General features: G+C 46.9%; 1 protein-coding gene across 2 annotated transcripts; it reads right to left on the reverse strand.

Moving 5' to 3' along the window:
- Positions 1–712: 712 nt before the first annotated feature.
- Positions 713–25,610, reverse strand: LOC133347425 (lipolysis-stimulated lipoprotein receptor-like). Of its 2 annotated transcripts, XM_061559665.1 has the most exons (16): positions 25,201–25,610; positions 21,374–21,576; positions 19,695–19,836; positions 19,022–19,080; positions 18,275–18,335; positions 15,197–15,253; positions 14,308–14,454; positions 13,750–13,905; positions 13,087–13,149; positions 11,353–11,466; positions 9,783–9,932; positions 9,070–9,145; positions 7,260–7,308; positions 6,038–6,466; positions 4,462–4,647; positions 713–3,781 (listed from the first exon to the last, which is right to left on the reverse strand). In XM_061559665.1, the coding sequence occupies exons 1-16, from the start codon at positions 25,235–25,237 to the stop codon at positions 3,746–3,748; spliced, it is 1,965 nt and encodes a 654-aa protein (XP_061415649.1). In that variant the 5' UTR covers positions 25,238–25,610; the 3' UTR covers positions 713–3,745. The 2 variants fall into 2 exon arrangements, with proteins under 2 accessions (XP_061415649.1, XP_061415648.1); XM_061559664.1 differs by lacking the exon at positions 15,197–15,253 and having other exon boundaries at positions 25,201–25,607.
- Positions 25,611–25,936: the final 326 nt, after the last annotated feature.

Consider the following 25,936-nt stretch of genomic DNA (forward strand, 5'->3'; position numbering starts at 1 on the left):
TAGAGAATAAGGTCATGGGGTTGTTGATAGCGCGAGGTGACCGGTTACAGTAGGTGGATTTAGCCTATTTAACATAACTCTGATAGATCTGAAGTTGGTCCTTATAATCATGCTAATCTCTCACATTAACATCACTAGCCCCGGCCACTTCTTTGTAACCCTTGGGATACACCCATTTCAAACCTTTAAAAACAGTCTGCCTCAGCAGGAGAACGTGCTTTCCCACCTGATGACGGACGCTTGTGTTGCGCCCGAAACGTCGTGATATATTTTATACCTACGTGACTTTACCGAAAGAACCAAAGAGTTTGGTCCTCATAGATTGGGGAGTGCACTTCACGGTTGGACTTCCTGTTAGCCTTCGGAGGTGGGATTTATTTTCCCTACGTAGTTCAGAGTCCCAAGCGGAGGGGGCAGTACATCGGTGACTGTGCGTGTTCTTGGTGGAGCCACTCGGGCGAGCGTGTTGCGTAAAATTGTACAATCTGGCAGGCTCATTGACGGGGAGGTCCAGCTCCTGAGCAAGAGAGAGAGCTGGACAAGACATTGTTGAACACGGCAGGGGGAAATGAGACTTGAGATGACGGAATGAGTAACTCTGCTTTAGAGGAGGAGGAGGACCAGGGGGGGCAGGGTAGAGCCAGAGATGTAAAAGAATGACACAAACTATGGCACAATTTTCCAAATGAAATGATTACAACCACGAAAACCGTTGCTCTAAAATCGTACATTTATTGATACAAAAAGGTATGTCGTTTAAAAGATTCGTGATTTGCAACTGCGCTTGTACACCAATCGGCATCACGACATAAACTGTAAAACCCATCTCGTGGTCCCGCTGCATAGCGGCACATGGCGACGCCACCGACGCAAAACGTTCATAGCGCAACCGTCGAAAATTTCGTAATTTCCAGCTCCCACGTTGTTCCCACCGTGCGGCAAAAAGAGCAGCGTGAAAGAAAAGCCGACTGACTGACGGGCCCCCACACGAAGCCACAATAACCTTGCGTGGCAACGACACGGCCTTCGCCAGACCTGCCCAAAGACCCCCCCCCCCCCGTAAAGCCTTTTAACAGACAATTTGGGGCAAGTTCTGTGAGCGAGCACCTATGAAGGTCGGCATAGCACACGAGGGGGTTGCCAACACCATGCTCGGCAGCCTTTGCCTCGCCAGTGCCGATGCTTACACACGGGACCAGGTATGCATTCATGTCCGAGTCGAGCTAAGGGAGGCACAGCTCCGATTGATATTCACCCCACTGATATAGGTCGTGAGTGGGAATCCAACTCGGCTCAATGGGTTCGCAATGCAGCGGACTAATTACTACACTGCCGCTCCGCATTCAAGCCCAAACAAACACCGACACCTTCAACAAGCAAATTTATAGAAAATTTTGAACATTTACAAGTATGCCATGAATAAAAAAAAACAGGTTTAGGATGAATTCAGTGTAAAACAATTTGTTTAATAATGCACTATTCACGAGATGGGTAACTTTTGGGAGGGTTAACGCACGAACACACGGACATACAAATGCATGGACTCCCACGCAAGCGAACGCGGGACAACGCAAAACACGCAAATGAAATTACACTGCACGTTCACACGCGAACGCGCCCGAGAAAAACGTCGAACTCTCGATTACTTTTCACCAAAAACCCGGATTAAAACGCACAATTAAAAACCAAAGTGAGACAATGTGCCGCCCGTTGCAGAGCGGCAGTGGAACCTTTGGCACCAAGCGAACCGCCAATGATCCCGACAGCATTGAGACTTTGTTCACCAATGCTCCTCTTCGTCAGGATTGAGTCTAATTTTTTTTCAGTCCAAAGCAAGGCGAAAAATGCACTGTATTTTAGTCATCAAAACTAGTTTCTACAAGAGTCTGGTGACGTACGTCTCGTCAGGGAGATCGGCATACAAGGCATTTGTTTTAAAATGGAATTGTGGGTAGCGATCAATTTCTTGGGGTCTTTGCCACGAAATCGTCTTGCTGCAGATGTAACTGATGCAGCAGAAGGCAACGGCGATTGTGGGTGGCTCCAGGCATTAAACGGTCCACATTGCGCAAATTGGTTTGAACATGCCTACCATCATACAAACCACCATAATAGTGCACAGCACTTTTATAAAGACATTATATAAAAGCTCCGTAAGATAATTTGGCACCACGTAGAAGCACATATTGGCCATCTTAAAGGTGTCACCTGCATACCGTTGTGAAATTTATGGCTGACATTTCTATGCTTGTTTACCCAGGAAAGCCACGAGTCTCACGAAAATTGTTCAGACAGATCTTGCCGTGTTTTCTTGTCGGGTTGACACTTGATACGCTGGCCATCGAACAAACACGGTCACTGCATCACGCGTTTTCAGATGTGCTTCTGCGGCCGTCTGAAACGCTCTTCCCTCCGATATTAGGAAGCCAGTGGAGCTGTCGAACTTTGAAATCTCGGTTGAAAACTCATTTCTTTAGAATGCTTTTTTGCGTTAAGTTCATCATCCTTCCCCACTCCTACGATTAGCACGGTTGGCTACGTACGGTGCGGTCTAAGTGCAACGTACACAATCAAATTTTTAGTAAATAAATTAATGCAACGCTTCGTCTTGGATCTAAGCAAGTCATTGCACGGGCTTGTCCTATGCCATGCAGATTACATCTCGCGTATCGTTTGTTTGTCCGCGTGGCATGTACTGTTCACGAAGCATTCGACTAACCGCATAATCAAATCCTGGCAGGGGGGTCAATGTAACCAATTATCCTGCGAGGGTGTATAAATGAGTACCACTTCCACGAGGAGAAACTGGTCGCCACCCTCGCGATGTCGAGTTTCCACCACCACTTGTTGCGGGTCACAGAGGGTGTCATTATGAGCAGAGAGGAGACACCGGGTTCACGTTTGGCTTTATTGTTGCTCGTTTGGCTGTCGACTTGACGTGACGGGGCGTAATAGGTGACTAAACACCTTCACCTCTTGTACCCTGACAGAACTGCTACTGCTACGTGCACAATTGGTGATATTCGGAGCTGGCTCAGACAAGGCAATTCCCTTAAATGTCATAAAAAGTCCTCCTTACAAATACCCAGGCAAATCAAGAGCACTAGAGGCCCCACTGTACTCCCAACTATGTTTCCCATTACACCCATCCATAATTACAGCACACATTTACTCTTAAACAAACATTATGAAAAAAACGTGTTTTTTCTATATATAAAAGTGTGTGTTTGTGTACACACAGCAAGCTTTGCTGTGCACAAGGCCAAGCAACAGGTACCACTGTGTGAAGCTATGTGTGTGTGTGTGTACCAGACTGGTATGTTTTGGTCGACTCAGCCTCATATGAGTACCTGGTGCGGTGTGTAAACATCGCTACCGGGGCAGGCAAAGGAGATCGGGGGGCGTGGTGCTGGCCACCCACCCCCATGCGTACCGTTCAGGCATTCATTCAGGGCTGTTTCGCAGACAGCACTCGCCCCAACGGTGAGTTAAGGCTATATGGGAGCGGGGGGGGGGGGGGGATCTGTTGCCTTCGTACGTTTTTGGTGAGAGTCTATATCGACACACCGTTGTGTGTTGCAAAGGAGCAAATCCTCAGGAGCTGGCGGCAGATGCAATGTGGCATGAGGGGTGCTCATGGACGTGCCGCGTTGGGCGTGCATTCTTGTGTATACCGACTTGGCGCGTACGCCGCAGCGCTAGGGTGCTGATGTATTCGTCAGTGGAGGCCGGGGGTCGAGTGGTTTTATACACGTAAACTCTCCCGGCTCAAGATGTTATTCTGAAAGACAACGAAGGAGCCATGGTTATATAAAATAAACCTCATTAAAGTCACACACGTTACATCAAATGTTAATTCGTAATAATTATGGCTGTGGTGCAAAAATGAGGTGGAGTGGCTGATAGCACACCCAGCCAGCAGCCTTTGTTAATCTAGCGCAGTTGACTTTAACCCTTAGAACCTTTGAAAAGCCCCAGTGCGATCCAGATACAATGTGCCACATTGATACACACCTTTTAAACATTACTGGCAGTTTACACGTAACTATACATTGGTTATAGCCAGGCATATAACTGACAAAATACAAAACCAACCATCGAAAGTGCATGCAAACTTCATACTCAAAGACACACACACTTTGACAAAGACACACAACAATATCACGAAGTCATCTCAAAATCCACATACACTCAAGACTCGTATACACTTAACATAAATATGCAAACAAACAAAGGCACCTGCAAGCTCCCTGAACCAGCCATCCACATATACAAAAGTACTCACAGACCACTCGCAAAAATGTCATACTCGACGAAGCACACACACACTCGCACACTAGCATACTAGCATACTCATGCCAGCATACGTACACACACACGTACACAAACGCTGACACGCACCAAGCGAAACAAACTCGCACACAAACTCACTGGAACCCAAGTCTCGAACCAGACGCTCACCTTCTTGCGTTTGTTGTCGGAATCCTTGTCTCGGTTGATGTTCTTCCCGTAGGCAGCGCTAAGGCCGCTGCCAGCCTCATCGGAGCGGTAGCTGGGAGGGCCGGCTCCTCCCCCACTACTGCTGCCACCGCCACCACTTCCACGCACGTCGGGCGCCGCCAGGTCCTCGCGGCTCCGAGACCGCTTCTGTCGCCACGCACAAACACACGGGCACACTCCAATATTCGCACAAAGGCAAAGGTCCCCCATGTGGCAGGGCGAGTGCTGTTAACGAGCACCTATGAAGGCCGGCACGGCACATGAGGGGGTGGGTGGCCAACACGACGCCCGGCCGCCTTTGTCTCCCCAGTCGTGATGTTTTACACACCACACCAGGTACTCATTTGAGGCCCCGTATAACCTTAACAGACTATTGGAACGAGTTCTGTTGGCGAGCACCTAGGAAGGCCAGAACGACTTACGAAGGGGTGGCTGGCCAGCACCACCCACGGCCCCCTTTGTCTCCCCAGTGGTGATGTTTACACATCGCACCAGGTATTAATTTTTGGCTGAGTCGACCTATGGGAGACCCAGGACCGGTTCATATAATCGTCACTAGTGTTGACCAGGAGTGGCCGGGTTCATAGTGCGGTGCGCAAACAGTTGTACTACCGCTCCCCACACACACAAAGATAAAGATCCCCCGTATAGCCTCAACAAACTGTAGGGGCAAGTGCTGTTAGCTAGCACCTATGAAGGCCGGAACGGTACACGAGGGGGTGGGTGGCCAGCACCACGCCCGACCGTCTTTGTCTCCCCAGTGGCGATGTTTACACACTGCACCAGGTACTCATTTCAGGCTGAGTCGACCTAGGGGAGGCCCAGGACCGGTTCAGATAATCATCACTGGTGTTGGTCGTGAGCGGGAATCGAACCGGGTCGCCAGGTTCATAGCGCAGCGCGCTAACCGCTACACTACCGCTCCCCACACACACACACTCACCTATGCACACACACCTATACAGAAACACTCATAAGCAGATAACTTACAAACAAGAGCAAATATTAACCATGAAGTAAGGTAGCTCCATGGAATTGGTGCCCAGCTAAATATACTTTTCAGCCATATTGAGCGGTTAAAATAGCTACTTACGAGAATCAGGTGCTATGGGTTTAATATAATCTCGGCTGACAGAGGCTTGAGAAGAGTTGATGTGGCCATCCAAAACAGCAGCAGTGAAACAAAGACAACTGTCGACCGGCTTCATCATTTCCCCCACTTTATGCGGTAGATGCGTTCCAAAAAAATTGGCGAAGAAAGTGAAACTCTACACAGTACATAAGCAATGTTGTCCCACATCCGACCGCATAGCCGCATCGAAATACGTTAGCCGCAAATAAGCGAAATCGCACGATCCAAACCCATATAGAGAGCGAGGGAAACCTGAAGAGCCATCAATGTTCACCGCTGCCTTCAAGCCTGTTGGGGATGGCCACATCTTGCAACCCACCTCGAGTTGCAATCTCCTACTATTTGTGAGCAGCACAATGTTGTGCGCAGCTAAACACGGCCACACAGTCACACCCGGCATCTCACCTCTCCGAGGGCAGAGTTCAGGATGCGGTCGTCATAGCGACCCTCGGAAGGCACATCCGAGTACTTGGGGGGGGGCGGCATAACAGCCTCGCGCAATCCCCGCTCGTCGCGGAGGTCATCACCGCGGTAACCGTCGTCCCGCCGCTCATTGTTGTAGTTATTGGCACGTGAGTTGTTCGAGCGGGGGTAGGAGTCCCCTCGGGGGTCCCCACGGGGGAACGAGTCTCCACGTGGGTCCCCTCGGGGGTCCCCTCGGGGGTCTCCACGGGGGTCCCCTCGGGGGTCTCCACGGGGGTCCCCACGGGGGTCTCCTCGGGGGTCCCCACGTGGATACGAGTCTCCTCGGGGGTCCCTCCGGGGGTTTGGGTCTCCACGGGGGTCCCAGTCCGTGTTCCTCAAGTCGTCGCGGCTACGGCTCTTATGCTTGCCCTGGGGTGGGGTCAGGGATCACAGTCATCTGGACTGAAGCGGACAAGCAGCCAGCACCTTCAACAGGGCTCTCTCGCGCTCTCGCTCTCTCACACGTCATGCTCTCTGCTTAATCATCGGATTCCTCTGGTCTAAATACAGATTCTGATTCCGATCTGCAATACTGTGCCTGTCTCTTGGTGCAATGATGACGATGATGATACTCATGTCCTGCATTTATCTATGAAACGCTCATCCAGTCCGAATATTATTTTTTGCGGTTCGGTGCTGCATACGTAAAGTTAGTAAATGTACTATGTGTGGAGTAGTTTGACATGTGGGAGGAAGTCAAGGTGCCTGGAGAAAACCCTCACTTATGAGGAGAAACCCTCTAAAGTATAAATTATTTATGTATATCTACATTTTCAAAGGACAACCCAGTGGATTTCAGAATTTCACATTTCTCCATGATCCACCCCAACCCTGACCTCCAAAACGCTATATTACTCCTGTGTGCCAACATCATGAAATCTGATTTAACTCCGATGGTTGTATAATGCAACAAATGTGTACATTATTTAGCTAATCAACCCAATCACAATGTACATGTTTGTAAACCTTTAAGACAAATAAAACAATATTCTAAAACGTAACCATCAACGCCTCGCGTGGGTGGTGGGCATCATCACTGGCGTGACCAACGTAGCGAGACGCGTGCATTATTATCTACCGTGATGTTTGTGGCTTACCATGAAGACCTACGAAGGGTACGATAATGTTTATACACGAGTGTGTGCATGTACGCGAGCCTCACCTGGTAGTAGTAGTAGTCATCCCGGCGCTCTGGAGAGTAATCGCGAGGCCTGTGGGATCGTGCATTCGTGTCAATGGATTATCGTTCCTCCTTTATCAACGCGGTTTAAACTAAGAACACTCGGTGTGGTCGGGGGTTTCAAAGGGTGAACGGGAGGGTGCGACACCGGCAGAGAGGTTCTACAAAAAGTCCACGGGTTTTTTTAATAGCCATGATAGAGCAAAGCTTCTCAAATCAGCGGGGCCTAATAAGCACATAGGATCGCAAAACGTAGGTTTTTGTGGCCAATACAGTGATCCACGTTTGCTTTTGGGTTAGGCCATGTGGTAGGTAGTGAGTCCGAATTCTGAGCACAATACCCAACGAAGCGCAAAGCAGTTTGAGCGAAACGTCGTCGTGTGTTGAATTCAGTCACAAAAGGTCTGAGGCCACCCGGTCAGAATTTGGTCAATACATTGGCACGTATGAATATTTTTGTAAGCGTGACGATCTTGTTGGGTGGTAACAGGGTTGGTGACGAAAATTTTGGCATAAAATGTGACCTCACCCAAAAATAAATACGGATCAAGATCTACCCACGCTGACAATTGCAAGGACATGCACGTACTGGACTGAAACTTTGGCTAGCCGGATTAATAGGGAGGCAGCCCTGGTCTGAGTAGCTGAAGAGTGCAGCTAGCTGCAAAACTTATGAAAATCAATGTAACAAGTCACAAAATACCAAGCAAATTCAAGCAAGTATTAATACACATCTTAAAATATATTTAACATTACACTTATTCTACCCTTAACGTAATAATAAAATACACATGAAAAACATGACCGTTTTATAATAAGTATATTGTATATTGCGCTGTACACAGTAGTTTTTGTGTACTCACCATTGAGATAAGTCGATCCCCGCGAGAAGTAAAAAAAGCAAAGCAGTAAACACCAAAAACGGAGGAAGAAAAGCATAACACAGACGAGGACAGAGGAACACCGCAAGAGCTACAAATGGACGAACAGAGCAAGAGAGAGAGAGAGAAACAGGGGAACTGAGAAGCAAGAGACAGGGCTATGGTGTATGGAGCTACAGGACACGGATACACCTACTGGGCGCGTGCGTGCACAGCATCTCAAGGTGGCGTAAGATCTTTCACTTAATTATTTTATGACTCAGCTGCCACTTTATACGAACTCCAGCAAACCAGCGTTTGCCAGTATTAACACAAACAAGATCTCACCATGGAAATTGCAACGATGAGCATGTACAGCTGGCACGTTCACGTGCGTGACCAACATCGATGTTTCATGCTCGCACTCGCTCATAAGTGTGCTCAGACTCGCAAGCTTCAGTGCTCTCACCACCCCTCCCACGTAGGTTCCCATTCACCTCCAAAAAGGACCCGGGTACTATCATCGACAAAGATCTCCCTTACAGCCCTTCACCGACTGTTGGGACAATTGCTATTAGCTCGCAGCACCTATGAAGGTCGGCACGGTACACTAACGAGGGGCTGGATGGCCAGCACCAAAAACAAAGATCTCCCGTATAGCCTCAAAAGATTATTGGGGCAAGTGCCGTTAGCGAGCACCACTCGCACATTTGCTTGTATTGAAACACGCTACACATGGGCACAAGCGTACAGACGAGGGTTATAATGACACCCGCACTCCCACATTCACACCTGACAGGTCGAGGGCACGCACGCACACGGCGCACTCTTAGGTTCACACTCGTGCACTAGCTGGCTTAGCTCTCTCTCTCTCTCCAATGGTAGCACTAAGCGCTCACTCAATCACACGCACACACTCTCACTCGTCTCACCTGTGAGCTGGCCCTGCGAAGCCCACATCGTCGAGGTCGTCCACCGAGTGAGCTCGCCGGCGGGCCTCGCCATCGCCTTGCAACAAAAACCACAGTCAACCACCGCAGCTGCCATGCACGCACCTCGCCACAACGACCACAACCTCCACCATTGCCACGTCAGCCATGGCACTAGAGCTGCGACAACAAGTCCATTAAGTTCATTAATCCCGTTACAAATTATGACTTTTGCTGTTTTTGATGACTCGAGCCCATCTTAACTGTAAATTCACTTACACTACTCTGTTCACAAAGATTTTATTAGGAGGGATTAAATATTATTGTTTGCCCACCCATTCTGCCAAGTGTCATCTTTGCACCAGTCATATTTCCTCCACTATTAAACGTGTCACCACTACACCAATAGCACATTATTTAAATCGCTATTGTTACATCAATACAATCTTAAAAGTCTCTCGTTGTTGCAAAGAATGACAGTGAGTGATCAGATCAGGGCCTGGGGGGCATGGCAAAGGTTGGGCCACAGCATAAGTAAAAGATATTGACTTATCAGTGCAGACAGCAAGTAACTTGATACTTTTAAAATACACGCGAAACGCCACACTGTCATGTCATCGTCTCTAAGACCCAACGTGGCATCGATATTGTGTCTCGCTGCATTCGTGTCCTGTTGTATTCGTGTCCCGTTGTTGTGTTGTGTGTCATGCGCGTACGGGGACCGGGGCCGCCACGGTGCGACGAAGGGGCAGACGAATCGATGTCGCGCACGGGAGACAGCGCTCGCTCCCTCGCCCGTCGCAGCGCATCCCGCAGGTCGCCGCGATCGTCATCGTGCAGCGACGACAGCTCCGTCATCCCAGCCACTGTCACAGCAAGATCAGCAGCAGCAGCAGCACAAGTTAATAACACTTCAAACACACCACACATTATGCCGTATTAAAGCAAGACAAAACTACAAACTTTACAATACCCTGCTGATCTCATCAAAGAACATAAACCATCAGGCGAACTCCGGTCATCCTCGCAGCGGCTTTTGGCTAGCCATCGAACAAAGACGCTCACTGCATCGCGCGCTTTCTGATGCGCTTCTGCAGTCGTCTGGAATGCTCTTCCTTCCGATATTAGGAAGCAACTGGAGCTATGCACTTTTAAATATAGATTGAAAACTCATTTCTGGACAACTGATTTTTATGTTTAGTTTGTTGTACTTGACCCGCACCTCTTGACTAGCAGTTGGCTACATACGGTGCGAAAAAACTTCAACATACATGCAACACCAATCGTGGCTCAAAAGTCAATTTACTGTAAATACAATTTATTATTTAAATCATTCACGTCACCGTTGCTTTTGCTCCGATTTACATTTGCTTCATTGCTTTAGTTTATTTTTACTTGTTTTGTTTTTTTCATTTTGGTAAGCCAGGTCACTCTTCCAAATGAGACTATTCTGGTATTTTGAGTTCCCATATAGCAACTCAATCTTGACTGAACAAAATGAGTGAATTGGCGCTCCAAAACAGCACATCACAACACTACACACGGCGTCACACACCGCGAAGAGAAATCACCAAAATGACAGCAATGAAGCGAAGAGAAATCAGAGTGAAAACTGTGTCACAACTAAAATGGAAAATATCGCAACAAACATAAATCAAGCTAAAATGATACATTCCCCAAAATGTATGTCGGATCGGGAAAGATTATGTTTAGTCTGCCTTGTTTACATTTGGTGCGGGCCGATTGCATATTTTTCATTTTAAGGCAGTATTATTGACAAGTGTGTTTAGTTATTTGTTGTCTACGCTTGTGCACCACTGCCAATGCCGCATCACCGAATAATTTGTTTAAGAGTACATCGCAGTGTACCCATGGAGGTGGGAATGGCGAACGATGGGGTGCTGTGTCCAGCTCTATGCCCGACTAATATACCATACAGACAAAGGTGCCCTGTATAGCCTTACCAGACTGTTGGAGCAAGTTCTGTTGGAGAGCTACTAAAAAGGCCGGAACGGCTTACGAAGGGGGTGGGTGGCCAGCACCACCCACGGCCCCCTTTTTCTCCCCAGTGGTGACGTTTACACATCGCACCAGGTACCAATTTAAGGCCGAGTCGATGTAGGGGAGGCTCAGGGCCAGTTCAGATAATCGTCCCTGGTGTTGATCGTGAGCGGGAATCGAACTCGGGTCGCGGGGTTCGTAGCGCAGCGCCACCGCTCCCCATATACCACACGTCATCACACACAGGCACAGACCCCCCCCCACCCAGACAGCGCGCCATCGTACTCGTCTCAAGGGGGTCGTGGTGGCTGGGATTGAAGGCCTGGAGTTCGGTCTCCACACGGTAGAGGGCGTGTCCATTACCGGACGGCTCGGCCTGTATCCGATAAGCAGCCCGGCCTGAAAGCAGCACACCACACACAAGTACCGTCGGTCACGCATATGCCCTGCTCTGTATGATGTGTCTGTGATGCATCAGACTGCCAGGTGGTCTCTGTGAGGTGAACACAGAGGCAGAGTGATGAAGCTCTCTTGTTGGTACACAGCCCTTCTACAGACAAGAACTCTTCAGCTCCTTCCCGTGGTACTGGCAGCACTCGAGAAACGAGGCTAAACCTGCAAAGGCTTCTAGATTTGAAGCTTTCGTGACTGCAAGGATTCACGTAAAGGCTTCTAGGAGAGGGAACTCACACAGCTGCGTGGGTGCATTAAAGATAGTTTTTTTTCCTGTTTTTAACCATTTATATAGCATTTATTAAACATGACATGAAGACATTTTCCAATGGAAATGCTTGTAAAAATCAGTGTATACCGCACGTTAGGCAATGGCCTCTGGAAGACGACGTCATAAAACTACTTCCGAAGTCGCTTACGTTTTAGTAAGTATATAAAATAAAAACTATAAAATGTATTGTAAAGAGTTAAAACTCCTCCGGATGTTGAGTCAATAAACCGAATGTAAAATACTTGCACAATAATCCTTAATTTGGGATTTACCATCCTGCTATTTTATTGATACTGTCATCTTCTAATGTTTATATCTTACGCTTCTGGAAGATGTCCCTGCACTCACGGTGACTGTTAATTCCTTTTCCATCAGACATTTAGATTGTCGTCTTCCTCTTCCAGAAGCCGTGCAATCGTATTTTTTGTTCATTCAGTTTGGTCGTGCGTGTTGACAAACTGGTATTTTTCTCAGAACCTGCAGGTCACGAACTAAGAATTAACATCAAAACTTAATCTCTCACCTGCCCTTCATACCCACAAGAGGATGTGTGCCATTGTTGCTGTGTAGTCACTGGTGACGAGGCTGAGATGGTTCAACTTGCTACAGTGAAGAACCCAATTTTAACAATGGATGGTTGCCCAGCTTTGGACCCTGGACCGTGAGTCAGGGCTGGCTCAACGATCCCCCACCGTATCATCTTGCCACTCTTGTATCTTTCTACGTCATAGTAGCCTTCTCGCCCTCTACGTTCTCAATATTTGCGGTCCGTTTCTCGTTCTCCTTGTGCTCAATCCACGCTTTCACTCTTTCTCTTCTTGTGCCCCTTCACTGGAACAAACTTCACCCTCCACATTAAACAGTCACCTTCGCTCACTAGTTTCCGCTCCTCACTCAAAACTTATCGTTTCCTAGCTCACCCCACGACCTCCCCTTAATTGCCCCCTCATAACCACCACTGTTCCTCATCCCTCTTCATATTCTGATAACATGGCTGTCACTCATTCTCCATTAATTCAATCCATTCATCATCATAATTTACTGCCATAAATTTTGCTTTCGCCGAATTCACGCATCACAGATTCGCCCCCCATTGCTTCCTCTCATCTATTTTATTCATCTCATCTCCATCATTACATTCATACGTTGTACCTTGCTTAATTCTCTGTAAAGCGCCATTCTCAAGGCGCTGTATAAATTACGTTAAGATGAGATCCAACCCCAGTAGGAGAGTCCCCCGAGCAACCGTGCCCAACTGAATAGGATCGCAATTGACGGCGACTGTCGTTTCTCACCAGAGGAGGAGTTCAAATCGACCTGCTGACGGTGAAGCAGCGGCGCGTTGGAAGAATGACCCACTGTACACGCACATACAACACGTGCAACAGAACACATGAGGAGCAAACGGTGGCACGGTGAATTTCAGCAGGATTGGTGAATTCATTTAATAAGTTTCGTATCCATCATACCCACTCAGATCAATGACACCCATTTTGTGGGGGCTACAGGCCCACGCACAGTCAGTTATGGTGCTTAAATCATCAGCTGTGCACGCCTCCTCTAACAACAACACGGGAGTAGATGAGCGAGGCATGGTCTGCTCCTGGCTGCAGATGCAGTTCGTATTCTGGGCCTAGTTGATATAGCCCCACTTCCTGAGATTGAATCTACAGCAGCTGAAAATATGAGTGTCAGTGTGGTGCATGTATGGTGCATGTTGAAGCAATGACCAGAAGTGCAGTGCATTGTTGGTATGGTATTTGGAGCATTGTAACATATTTATGCAGTAAAGCTTGCGTGACATATGCCTGTAATAAGGGGCTTCTGATGCAAAGTTAGTGGATTATGCATATCTGTGAAACTCCCAATTCCAGTGGATGTGTGGTGATGCAGTGCGTGGTGGTGTAAACCGGTGTGGTGGTGCAGTGAGTGGTGGCGCGATGCGTGGCGATGCATACCCGAGCTGGCGTTGTCGTGGTAGTCTTCGTGGAGGGGGTAACCCCGTGGGGCGGGCGAGTGCCCACGCGCGTACCGGGTGGAAAAGCGGGAGAAGACACTCGGAGCTCGAGTTGAGCCGGCATACGAGCCCGTGGCCGCCTTGCCAGCTTCATACACTACACCACACAATTACAAACACGCACAGCAATACACTCAAACCACCGACTAAACGTCACCACCATCCACCACTGCATGCCATGGTACACAATTATTTCGGTGACGGCCTGGCCACATATGACAGCTAATCGAAGTGATCTATGTTTGAGAATTCATCGTTGGAAACTAATGTAAACGTTTGTTTCTTAATGTGGATGGAAAAACAGGAGGACCTGGAGAAAAATCCATGCAAGCACAGGGAGAGTATTGAACCCATGACCTCCTGCATACCAGGCGAGGGAGAAATTATCTCACCACCACAGCACCCCTGGAGGGTGCGTCGTGTGTGCTGCACGTCTCGTATGCCATGTGTGTGTGCGCTGCACGCGCGCATCACGACACGTGTCTCTGCATCTCCTCACATGCGCGGGGGCAGCAGCAGCGCTCGGGGCAGCACACACACGACAAGTAGCAGCAGCAGGTGTGAGGGCAGCACTGGCACCAGCAGACGCCGATAAGAATGAGCAGCAGCACTCCGCCCATCACGATGAGCACCACGAACAGCCAGTCTGTGAACACAAACGCAGACCTTATATACGACACATTGCCTATTATTTGTCTAAAGATAAGTGCCTTTTATTTGCAGACATCAAAGCATCTGGTATGGGTATTGAGTGGTTGAAGGGACCAACAAATCAATCCTCTTGCAAGATACTGTGCAGGTAACAAGATAATCTATCCCACTGAAAAACAGGGGGGCAGTTTGAGGACTTCCAATTCTATTTATTTACAACTCTATAATAACCTTTTGAGAGGTGAGATGAAATGGCAACATATACAAACCACAACTTCCCACAAAATGTCCTTCTCATAAGGTTTAGAGCTGCAGCGGCATGGCTTTTGAGACAAATATTAATTGCGTATATTGTGCTTTTGGCCATCCCACAGGCGTCTCTGAGCCACTATGCGACTCAGGAACGCTATGGTGCAAGTAACGCAATCCACAAATTGTTTATGATGATCAGGGGGCAACCCCTATCTGCAACTCAATTAATATCTCATCCCTTACCCTGCTTATTGCACACGCGCAGAGTGTCAACACATTTATACACAAAGGTCCATATCCCAGGAAATTATAAAAGGAAGATGTAAAATAATGGATTTCTGGTTCTCATGAACTGCAACGCAAGTCAAAAATAATAATTAACATTTATTTGTAAGGCGCATTCTCACACACACTTCCTCACTGTTTCACACATAATGTTTCTCAATCACCCTTACAGACACTAAAATAATCTCTTTCCCAGATACCTGAGAGGCCGGGCAAGTCAAACCCAGGCAGGAGCTCTGTCCTGTTTGAGGTTCTGCCTAAAAGACAACGGAAACAGGGAGAGTGCGCTAGGTAGCGACGAGGACGACCCCGCGCCCACCCATATCCTCAGCACTGGAAATAGGTGGCCAAACCCACACTCCCAAATTCAAAGCGACAGTACACTTAAATATTAGCCCTCAGGCACATACCCACTCTCAAACCCACGCCACACTCAAAATATCCACACTTCCCAAACCACACCTGTGAATACACGGCACAATCAAAAATCACTCATCACAGAATCACACTTTCCCACAAACCAACAGAACTTTGGATACTCAACACCCCAAAAACTACACACAATCGTCAACCCACAGCACTCAATGCAGTAGAATTTTTTTTGCATTCAAGTATATTCTTTAACGCTCTCCGACATGTGTTTGTCCTCGGCAGTACTTATATCATTAATGTGTAACGTAGCACACAAGGCACGCAGGAGCGTGTACACTAGTAAGCTGTGGTGGGACAGCAAGGCTTGCACAGCAGTCTGACCAGGAAGGACACGACTCAGCCAGCAGGGCCGGGATGCCAAGGTGGGTTATTTCAGCGCCGGTTTTTTGCCTCCAAATTTTTTTAGGCAACCCTATGATCGACGTGGCCAGCTTTTTACAGGGGAAGTTCATAAAAGCACAAGGATTTTTAATAGAGTTTGATCTTTACGAGAATTACTGTTCCCCACCCCATTACAGACAGGCAGAGAAGTGGGATGGACAGAGATAATGCTTTAACAATTTCAAACGACAACACCACCACCCATGGCACTCAAATGTCCAAATTCCAAAAACTGCAAACCACTCAAATTCACAGCACACTCCCAAATCTACCACAGCTTTCCTCCAAAACACACAAACTCCCAAAATCATACACCTACTACCGACACTAAAAGCCAAATCATCCCCCACGCTCCCAAACACACTCTACACCCTCGAAAACTCACACCTACACAATAACTTACATTCCTCAACACAAACTTAAAAAACACACAAAACTACCAAACAATATTCCAAAACCTGTCCGGGCTCCTACAACCCCACACCTAAACTCCAAACAACTCAAACCCATATTGCCACCCACAATTCCAAAGCTATACCCATTGCCAAATCCACACCACATGCTCACTTGGACTAACATTAATCTAATCTATCTTACTGGCACCTCAAGATCACTGTTTAACGATGACAAACCATCACAAATTAATAAACAAATCCGAGTCTGAACACTGCAGGGCCCACAATCCAAAACTCAAATGAGGAAAAAAAAAACTCCTTTTGTAAAAATTCCATGTTCCTAACCAATCATCTTATTGTACCCCAAGTATATACACACCCTAAGCCTTCCACAGTCAACCCCATATTTCTCAAATAAAACCATTCTCTTGAACATGTACATATTCCCATTCTATTTCTCAATGTACGTAAACACTCAAATCGCATGTCGAACCAAAGCCAACAAACTATCCAGAAAACTAACATATCCAATGTATTCTTGACATTTTAAATAACTGCTTAAATTCCATAACAAAGTTAACTTTCCAAAACCACATCAACATTTGAAATTAGACACCAATTCAGTGCTAAGTTGACATTTATAAATCATCCCTCCGATTAACATGATCGGCTCTGTATGGTGCGAAAGAAGTTCAACAAGCATACATAAATGCCAACATTTCCACTGTACGTCGACATTTAACTTATGCTGGTAACAAATGTATGCATCCCTTCCCGAACCATGCCAACATTTCAATCTCATGCAATACAATGGTTGATTCTATTTTGTGCCAAGATTCCCATGGTCAGCTGATGCTGCCAGTGGCATGTCAGCTGGCAATCAGCATCCTTGCCACCGATTCAGATCATACTGTGTGAACCATTCATTTCCTAGTGCCAACCAGTAATGTATCTGGGGCTTTCTTATTATCAGGCAGATAGCTGTAAAGAGGATTGTAAAGAGGGCGTTGAAGACCCAGGGATGCCAATACAATCCTAAAATTGCGGTGGACTTCTACATTCATATGGTGGGGGTGAGTGTCTAAAGCAGGGGTGGGAAACGTCCGGCCCGCGGGCCGTATGAGGCCCGCGAAATTATTTGGTCTGGCCCTGCCGAGGCAACCGCAGGCGGGACTCTAAATTCAATCAATCTAGGAGCAAACCTGGAAAAGCAGTTGCGAGTAGCAACATCATCAATACCAGCTAACATCACACGCCTCACCAAAGAGAAGCAGTTCCAGCCATCACATTAGGAGTGAGTTAATTAAATGTTTGACCAAATATAACAGGCTAATTTTTAAGTTGATCATTTTGTATGGCCCGCGAATGATGTTATAAATATCCAAATGGCCCTTGGCAAAAAAAAGGTTCCCCGCCCCTGGTCTAAAGGATGACCACTGTTGACTCTCCCAAAACGTGGCACGGATTTGAAACTATGTTCATCATAGTGCAGGCACTTTCCAGACACTAAAATAAGCTACGCATGAAACTAAGTGCATACAGCTCAGCAAATACATGCGGGGGCCAGCCGACCAGGGCCCAGCAGGGGCCTCACAAGACACTCTGCCACCTGGTCCCAACCACTACTAGGAACACTGGAACATTGGGGACCGTATTAATTCTAGTCAAATCATCAGGACTACCAATGGGACCACTGGGACCACCAGCGGATCCACTGTGGCCGCCAATTAAACCACTGGAAGATGATTGAATGCTCACTCACTCTTATGTATACACACCACGGATGCTCACTTTTAAGATGAAAATCACAGAAGCATTGATATTCCTGCAGCAATGGTGCAGAGTGGAATAGTAAAAATCCAACACGATTCCTGCAGGAAGTGCCCAGATCTTCTTGCATTGATGCAAATGTTTGCATGACCACATACATTGTACATGTGTGTACATATTCATTAAATAAAGCTTGAGCATGCAGACCTACATGTACACACGAGTGTGTGCAAGCGTGTATCATTTAGTGTACCATACATGGGTTGATTAGTACGTGTGTGTGTGTGTGAACATGCATACTCAGAACGAGGAGTTCTCCATATGCTTCGTTGTTTCCTGATAGATCAGCAGTAGAAATAACCTGTAGGACACAAAGGCAGAAATACAACAATATTCAACTATGATAACAATACCACCCTGTATGTATGTGTGTTGAATTTCTTCCGCACTGTGTGTTGTTAACCATGCTAACCGGAAGTGCGTATGTATCACTACAGTCGGAGTCTACTTATTTGCGATGAAATGATAAAGTATATGTTAATCTGATGCAATGAAGTATATATTAAACTGATGTTTATTTGATGAGAATATATTTTTCCCCTTTTATCTGGCAACAAAACAAGTGTTAAGTTGTTAAAACACCAAACTGAAACCTTTTACAAGGAATCATGTCTGCATTAACCACAATACTTGTGGTCAGAATGCAAACAAAAAACATACTCTGATAATCTATGCATTTTCTTTGAAACTGATTTGTCCACACCAGAGACCGCTTTCTTTTGAGCCTCGTCTCAAACGGTATTTTGATACTGGCAAAGAAGGTCCCATGATGTTAATCTGATACTTTGTTTGGTGGGCAAAAAGCATAAAAAAATATTAAAAACCCTAGGTCAGCACACGACCATACTTGCCAATGAGCAAATTTTCATGGCACTAATGGTTTGATTCCTTTAGCTGCTAAGTGACTACCTTCCTTGCAAAAGCAATTAATCTCAGCAGATTCTCAGCTAATAAACTAAAGCTCACTGAATGCACTGTACTACTGACCTGGCAGTAGTAGACGCCACTGTCTCCCCATTGGGTCATTTGGATCTCCAGCTCCGCCTCTGAAATAAGTACACACACACAGAAACATAAAGCACATGTACTCAATCGTACGCAACACTATAAGCAGTCACGGCAGACAAAACGATAACTATAACCACAGACGATCAAGACGTACATAGGTAAGCATAAATACTGTAATTTATCTACACACGAACACATTACATACAGGTGACCATGACCGAGTCAATTCTAATTATCTTCTGGAAGGGCGATACAAAGCTTGAATGTATAGTCAACATTGATAACAAAAAAATCTCTAAATCAAAATTACAACCAGAAGTTAGAAATGTTTCACTTGACAGGGCAAGATGAGCTTATATATTTTTTTTATTTAAGTGTTGTGTCATGCAGTGCCACCATTTGATGTGCACGGCTGCCAATGAAGTGATTGTGTGATATAAATAATTGTTTTCTCTTGTTAACTTGAGGAAACATGCTCCGCTGTTCCACTGTGACCCCTTCCTGTAAGAGTGTCCTGAGATGCTCTTGCATTAAATGTTAATACATTGCAATTATTGTTCCCTTGTGTTCCAGTCTACCTCGATATCTCTCGTTACACCCGGACCTCGTGCTTCCCTCATGCATTCCCCTGCTCCCCCCCATGTCCACGTACGGTTGATGATGGTGATGCGCCGCGCTTGGTAGTCATTTCCTAGAGTCACCGTGTTGCCACGCTTTGTGGCCACGGTACGAATGACGCGCTGGGCGTCCGGGCAGTCCGTGTACGGGTTGTAGTTCGGGTTTGCCTGCTGCACCTGCACTCGCATACAAGAGACCAAAATTCCCGCAAAGTCAGACAGACTCTCGGGGGAAGTCTTCCAGAGTGCCTATAAAGTCCGGAAGAGCACAAAAAGGGGTGGTGTAACACGCACCGCGGCAAGCCACTTTCGTCTCCCCAGTATTGACATTTGCACATTGTGCCAGGTACTGAATTAAGTCAACCTGGAGGAAGCCAAGGACAGGATCATTTAACCCTTGCCAATGATACTGTGCATCCTGGGGCATGAAACGAGGAGCACAGGTAGCGGTGTTCACACCAGCAGGTCTGAAATTGGCTGCCCACACGTCGCATGGGTTTTAACACCACTGTCATGGATAATAACCCCACTGCTGGCAAGTTGTTTTTTTATTATACATAGATATGGTGTTAAGAGGATTAGATTGTATCAACTGTTTATGTTAAAGCCACTGTTTGTTTTGTTTTCAAAGCCTACCTAAGCCTGAGTAGTCTGCAGAGCTTAGTTTAGATCTACTGTCTACTTTCGATAAGCTTTGTGGCTAATACTCCAAAGGTAGATAGGGGGAACGGCTCTTGATCCTATCTTGGCCGAGACAAATGTTACATTTATTCCGACTCCTGACCACTGTGGTACGCACACGTGCCCTGTGCCATGTCAGGTTCAGTTGCATGGAGTGGATCCGTGTGTCCCCACAAATCATGAGCTAAGAGGCTTTGTAGGCTCAGCCCCTCCCATCCCATCCCTCACCACCCCTTCTCTCCACTGAACGGCCAGATAATTTTTTTTTTTTAAACATCTTTCAACATTTAATATGGGTTTGGGTTAGGTTGTTTGCATCGAAAATCAATTCACACTATGCTTTCTTTTCTTCCAGTGCTTTTTGTTCAACACAAGCCTGGAGATGAACCGAGGCCACTGGACATGCATCCCATTTCCACGTTCATGCCGCGTCCAGAAACAAGAAACTGTATTATGCTGTTGTGTAATCTTACGACATCCTCACATGAAGGTAAAATCATGCAGCTTAAAATGAAAAGTGAGCTCACAAGGCTACTTCCCCAAGCAGCCTACATGGCACTGGGTCAACCAAGCAGGCCGAAGGTGGGAATGTGGATTGAACCGTCTCCTTCAGTTCGTGAGCTGATCCAAACACGCTTTGTAAGTGGTCGTGAACAGAAGGCATAGGTGTTAAATCGAACAAAGGCAGTGGTGTCCCCATTCTCACACAAACATTGGCCAACCACTCATCTCCTTAGACAATAGTGGAAATTCCAGATTGTCTTGATTTGAACTAGTCTAACCATGCCAACTATCATAGACCCCTCAAATAAAAGGGCTCACCCTTGTGGATCCTAGGGGAAAATACATTTCATAAATTCCATCCGGGATATAAACACAAGATCTGTCTTGTATCAAGTTGGTGACAAATGCAAATCGTGAGTGATTACAATGTAGCAAAAGTTAATAAAACGTTCAAACAGATAATTTCAGAACTTTGTGGGCCCCATTTACTCGGCTTGTACTGAGGTGGGTGTGTAATGTGCAAGCTTGCCTGGTTGTTAATGCTGACGCTGCCACTGGACGGGTTGAGGGAATCGGAGACGCGGTCCCGGCAGTAGGATTTGTACTTCCACATGACGATGGGCTCCTCGTTGGGCACAGACGTCGTGTATTCGCAGCGCAGAGTCACGTACTGAAACAGCATGGCCACGTTCCATGGATTCTTCACCCTCACTTGCATGCCTCCTACGCTTGCTGCAAGTGCCAACAGAACACGGCGTGAGATTACACAACATCACAACATGGCATGAGACTACACAGCATCACAACACAGCACGATGCCCATGGCTTCATTACACAGCACTGCACGGCATTACAACGTTGTGTGGCCCACGCTGACAGTGAAGACGTGGAGTTTTTTTGATTGCAATAAATAACTCTTTATATTGCACATTATTTATCAAACCAAGTGAAATCGAACGGCGCATATCATCTTTGAGATAGAGGAGTTTGGGTGTCCATAGCAAAGATTCATCCATAAAATAACGTTCCTGCAACTTGTGTGGGGAGGCTTTCAAACTCGACAACATGAGGTCCCCCCGCCGACCCTCCACGTGCGCTTTCCTTTACAAGGCAATAAAACACGCACCGTGGAAACCACCGGGTGGTGAGCGTCTGAAAATGACGGCATCGGCACGCCGAGCACGATGTAAAATCTTGTCAAAATTAGGCAAAAACCACCCCACGTAACTACCAAGGATTACACACATTCTTCGTTAAATATAGACGGGGCACTGTCTACGCGTATGACTAACGCTCATGACTAAGGCTATGCAATGTTATTGACGGCGGTCACGGAAGTGGACAATTTTGGGGTGGCTTTTTAAAACGTATCACTGTATAGATTAAGCGTTTCTACGGTTGTAATGTTGGGAGAAAAATAACTACCATCGGAGACAAGTAGACACACAGAAATAAACACACAGAGACGTTAAGATAAACAACACCGACAGGCACTCATATACCGATTAATACATGTGGAGATGGGCATACACACGGAGATGTAGAATGACACAAAGCACTGCGACATTTATTTATTTTAAATGCCACAAGTCAGTGAGATGGGAGCAAATAATTTCGTCTCGCACCTAGGCTGTGGATGTCACTAAATCGTAGGCTTACTTAGGACTCGTCTTTTTAAATATTTTGTTTTACTATTAGTAACGAACCATTACATCGGTAGGTGAAAAAATGGGGCTTCCGATTGGCCGCACGCGTTGGAAATGTCTAGCAATTAACATTTCTGTATTTTTTTTACTGAGAAACGAAGCGAGCTGTGGTGTAATGGTGAGCACACTGTACTTGCAATCCAGCGTGAAAGGGTAGGCCAAGTACCGTCTCGTCTAGAGCTCCTTCTTAGTGGAGGCCCTTACGCCAAGCAGTGGCATGAAAAAGCAATTGCAGGACTGCACCTCTAGCCCTTTTTGGAAACCGAGAAAGGGGGCTTACCCCACGCCTTGCGTGGAAACGGTTACCGGTTCTTCCATTTAGAAACCAGTAATCCAGTCTGAACATGTGTTATACAGATTCATCGGTTGTCGTTTAGTTGCGACTTACCTACGATACATTAGATTAACGATACACAACAGCTGCGCTGAATGGTGGAGTTCCGTGGAAGTGAAGCGGGAGCCGAGTTCTCGAACAAAGATCGCGGTTTCAAGGTCGGTCTACGTTCCCACCCTCACCTATGGTCATGAGCTTTGGGTGATCGCCCGATAGGATGAGATCGACGGGTTCCGTGATCGGCGGAGGAGCTTGGTAATCTGGGAGAGTCTCAGAGTCGAGCCGCTGCTCCTCCGGATCGAGAGGAGCCAACTGAGGTGGGGTTCGGGTACCCGGTAAGGATGCCCCCCGGTAGACTCCCCCTGGAACTCTACCGGGCATCATCAGCACGTCCCACTGGGCGAAGAACCCGGGGCCGGCCCAGGTCACACTGGCGGGACGATGTCGCTCGGCTGGCCTGGGAACGCCTGGGAATACCCCAGGAAGAGCTAAAGTCTGTGTATAGTAGTGCATAGTGTAGTGTAGTAGTGCTAGAGTCCGTCGCCAGGGAAAGGAAGGTCTGGACCGCCACTACTCAACATGCTGCCCGCCGCGACCCTCATCAGGACAAGCGAACTGAGAAACGAACAGCAGGCGGTTGTGCAATTTTAATGTGCCCTGTCTTCTAACTGGGACATCGAAACACTATGGAACCCTGCATCACCGTATACAGGGCCCGATTCTTATTTTGAACGAATGTTAATTTTCGCCAAGATTTTTCTTCTCGTAAATAATCGGTTTGACTGAGTTGCGCCGATCTCGCAGCAGAGTGAATAGCAAAGTGCGACCTCTACCGTGGGCACACGTTGAGATTTTCCAATCGATTCTTTGTCTAACGACGAGGCCACCAGAATAGTTATTTACAAGTTCCACATGTTTAATTTAAAATCTACGGTCACATAATTACAATAGCGACAATCACCGAGATGATGCGTTTAAGCCATTTCATCACAAATCTGTCCCAAATTATCTCAAAAACCAACACGGTCATCATCCTTGGCGAGTGATGGAAATTGGACATTACCATTGTTGCCATTGCAAGAACTTACATTGTTACCAGTTATAATTGCAATCCTATACGATGCTTGCATTATTTATAAGATATCTGTGTAATTCATATTGCAATGCTATCATATCCTATTTTTAAAGCGTTACGTCAGTGTCGTTGTAATAATACTAAAGTCATTATTGTTATTGTTGTAGACACCCAAGGAAGGCTAGAGATGGTTTGACTTTGTTTGAAATTCTTGAAGTTTTATTTTCAGTTGCACGCGCAGTTAAGCATTGCTACTGTGGCTTTAACAATCATGGTAAACGTACGACTCCAGTTTGCCTAGTTAACACTTTAATTGATCACCCCAACTGTGTTTAATTTATTGGGATGACTGTAGTTCCTAATGCCAGCTATGGCTGCAGGGTTTTGGTAGTACATGTTGTTTATGTCGTTTATTGTGAAAATTCCGTCACAGTTCCTATGATCACTGTTTCATTGCTTTCATTGGCTTTATTTTGGTGATTTCAAAAAGTTTTTTGGTTTGGCCATGTTTGTTTGTTGTAGTACGGAGTAAGACTGATGGCCTTAATCTAAGTTGTCTTGTCGTTGTTGTTTGACTTGCATCCCACTGGGATTTTTGCACACGGCGTTGGTGTACGGTGTTTTTTATGCAATATTTTGCTGTCTTTTCTTGGATTTTCTGTTTACACTTAGTCATATATTCACTTTAAGATGTTTTCTTGTTCATGTTTTTGTTTTTTGTTTGTTGCGGTTGCACCCGATTCAAGAGCCGAATGGCTCACATGGCTACAACTAATACATTTACTTGAACTTGAATGCCGGGGGAGCGGTGGCGCAATAGCGAACGCAATGTGCCCTACAAACTCGACGAACCCATCTCGACTCCAGGTTTCGGACCAACAGAACCGGTCCTGGGGGCCGCATCCCCCTTCAGCAACCCACACCGACGATCGTGACAGAGAATGGCCGAAAAGCAACCGATGGAACGCTGCGTAGACAAAGAAGAAGGAACCTCACTGGGATTTTAAACCACAGTGGGCCCCCTTTAGACGACGCAGATATGGAACCTCCGGGTCCGCCATTGCTTCCCCCGCTCGTTACCTGCGGCTCGCCAAGACCCACCCCCCTCCACCTCACCACGTTGTGAGATTGCCTCGCAGCCGTCACGAGCACGCACGAAGCTCGTGTCTCCTTCACAACCTGGCAGGGAATCGCGCCGACGAATTGGGCAAGAAGCAAGAGAGAATCCGAGGCGCCCTCACCTGCAAGGCCGCACACAATCCACACGCGCAGCCACATCGCGCCCTCTCGGCAAGGGGCTCTTCTTCTTGTTCCCTTCTCGCCTCCCTCCTTCTCTTCCAACTCCTTGACGACGACTTCGAACGCAGTCGAATTGTCTCGTTTAAGAAGTTAACTCGAGACAAACTCGAGCGCTGCCGTGTAATGGTTTCTCGCAGGGAGGGGAGTAAACAGGACGCGACCACGCGCACCTGGCGAGGGGAGGAGGAGGGGGGGGACGACTCCGACATTTCACTTCGTAAACGTTATAAAACACTAAAAAAGGGGTCGTCTTTGAAAGCGAGAAAAAGTGGATCGTAGTTTCGATGATTAATTAGTTTCTATGTCCTGTTGATGTAGTTGTAGTTCGTTAATTGCAACTACGTTACGATGCGATAGATGGTCCAGGTGAGTGTTGAATGGTTTCGTCCGCCCTCTCGTCTCCGTGCAATGGAGACCGGACTCGACCATTCGCCCGCAGGCGGCGGGGAGGGGGGAGAATTGAAGTCGTCATTCTCTAACCCCCTCTACGAGACGCCTGAACACGGCAGTTTAGTGATGCCGAATCTCCCCAACTACAAAACAACAAATATTTATATTACGAATTGTATTTGTTTACGTCATATTTGTGTAAAAATGCAATCGCCGTGAGATTAATCGTGTAGGTATGTATGGAATGGTTTCGTCCATCGGGGCGCGACCATTACTCCGTGACGGGGG

The sequence above is a fragment of the Lethenteron reissneri genome, chromosome 26 (genome assembly GCF_015708825.2).
Source record: "Lethenteron reissneri isolate LAM-NWPU_2019-01 chromosome 26, ASM1570882v1, whole genome shotgun sequence".
Classification (NCBI taxonomy): domain Eukaryota; kingdom Metazoa; phylum Chordata; class Hyperoartia; order Petromyzontiformes; family Petromyzontidae; genus Lethenteron; species Lethenteron reissneri.

Excerpts from the sequence above, each read along its gene's own strand:
- LOC133347425 (XM_061559665.1), bottom strand. The coding sequence starts at position 25,237 with ATGTGGCTGCGCGTGTGGATTGTGTGCGGCCTTGCAG. Across the intron at positions 19,837-21,373 it reads GCGTCAGCATTAACAACCAG|GTGCAGCAGGCAAACCCGAA; the intron begins GCAAGCTTGCAC and ends ATGCGAGTGCAG. Across the intron at positions 15,254-18,274 it reads TGGAGAACTCCTCGTTCTGA|GCAGAACCTCAAACAGGACA; the intron begins GTATGCATGTTC and ends GTTGTCTTTTAG.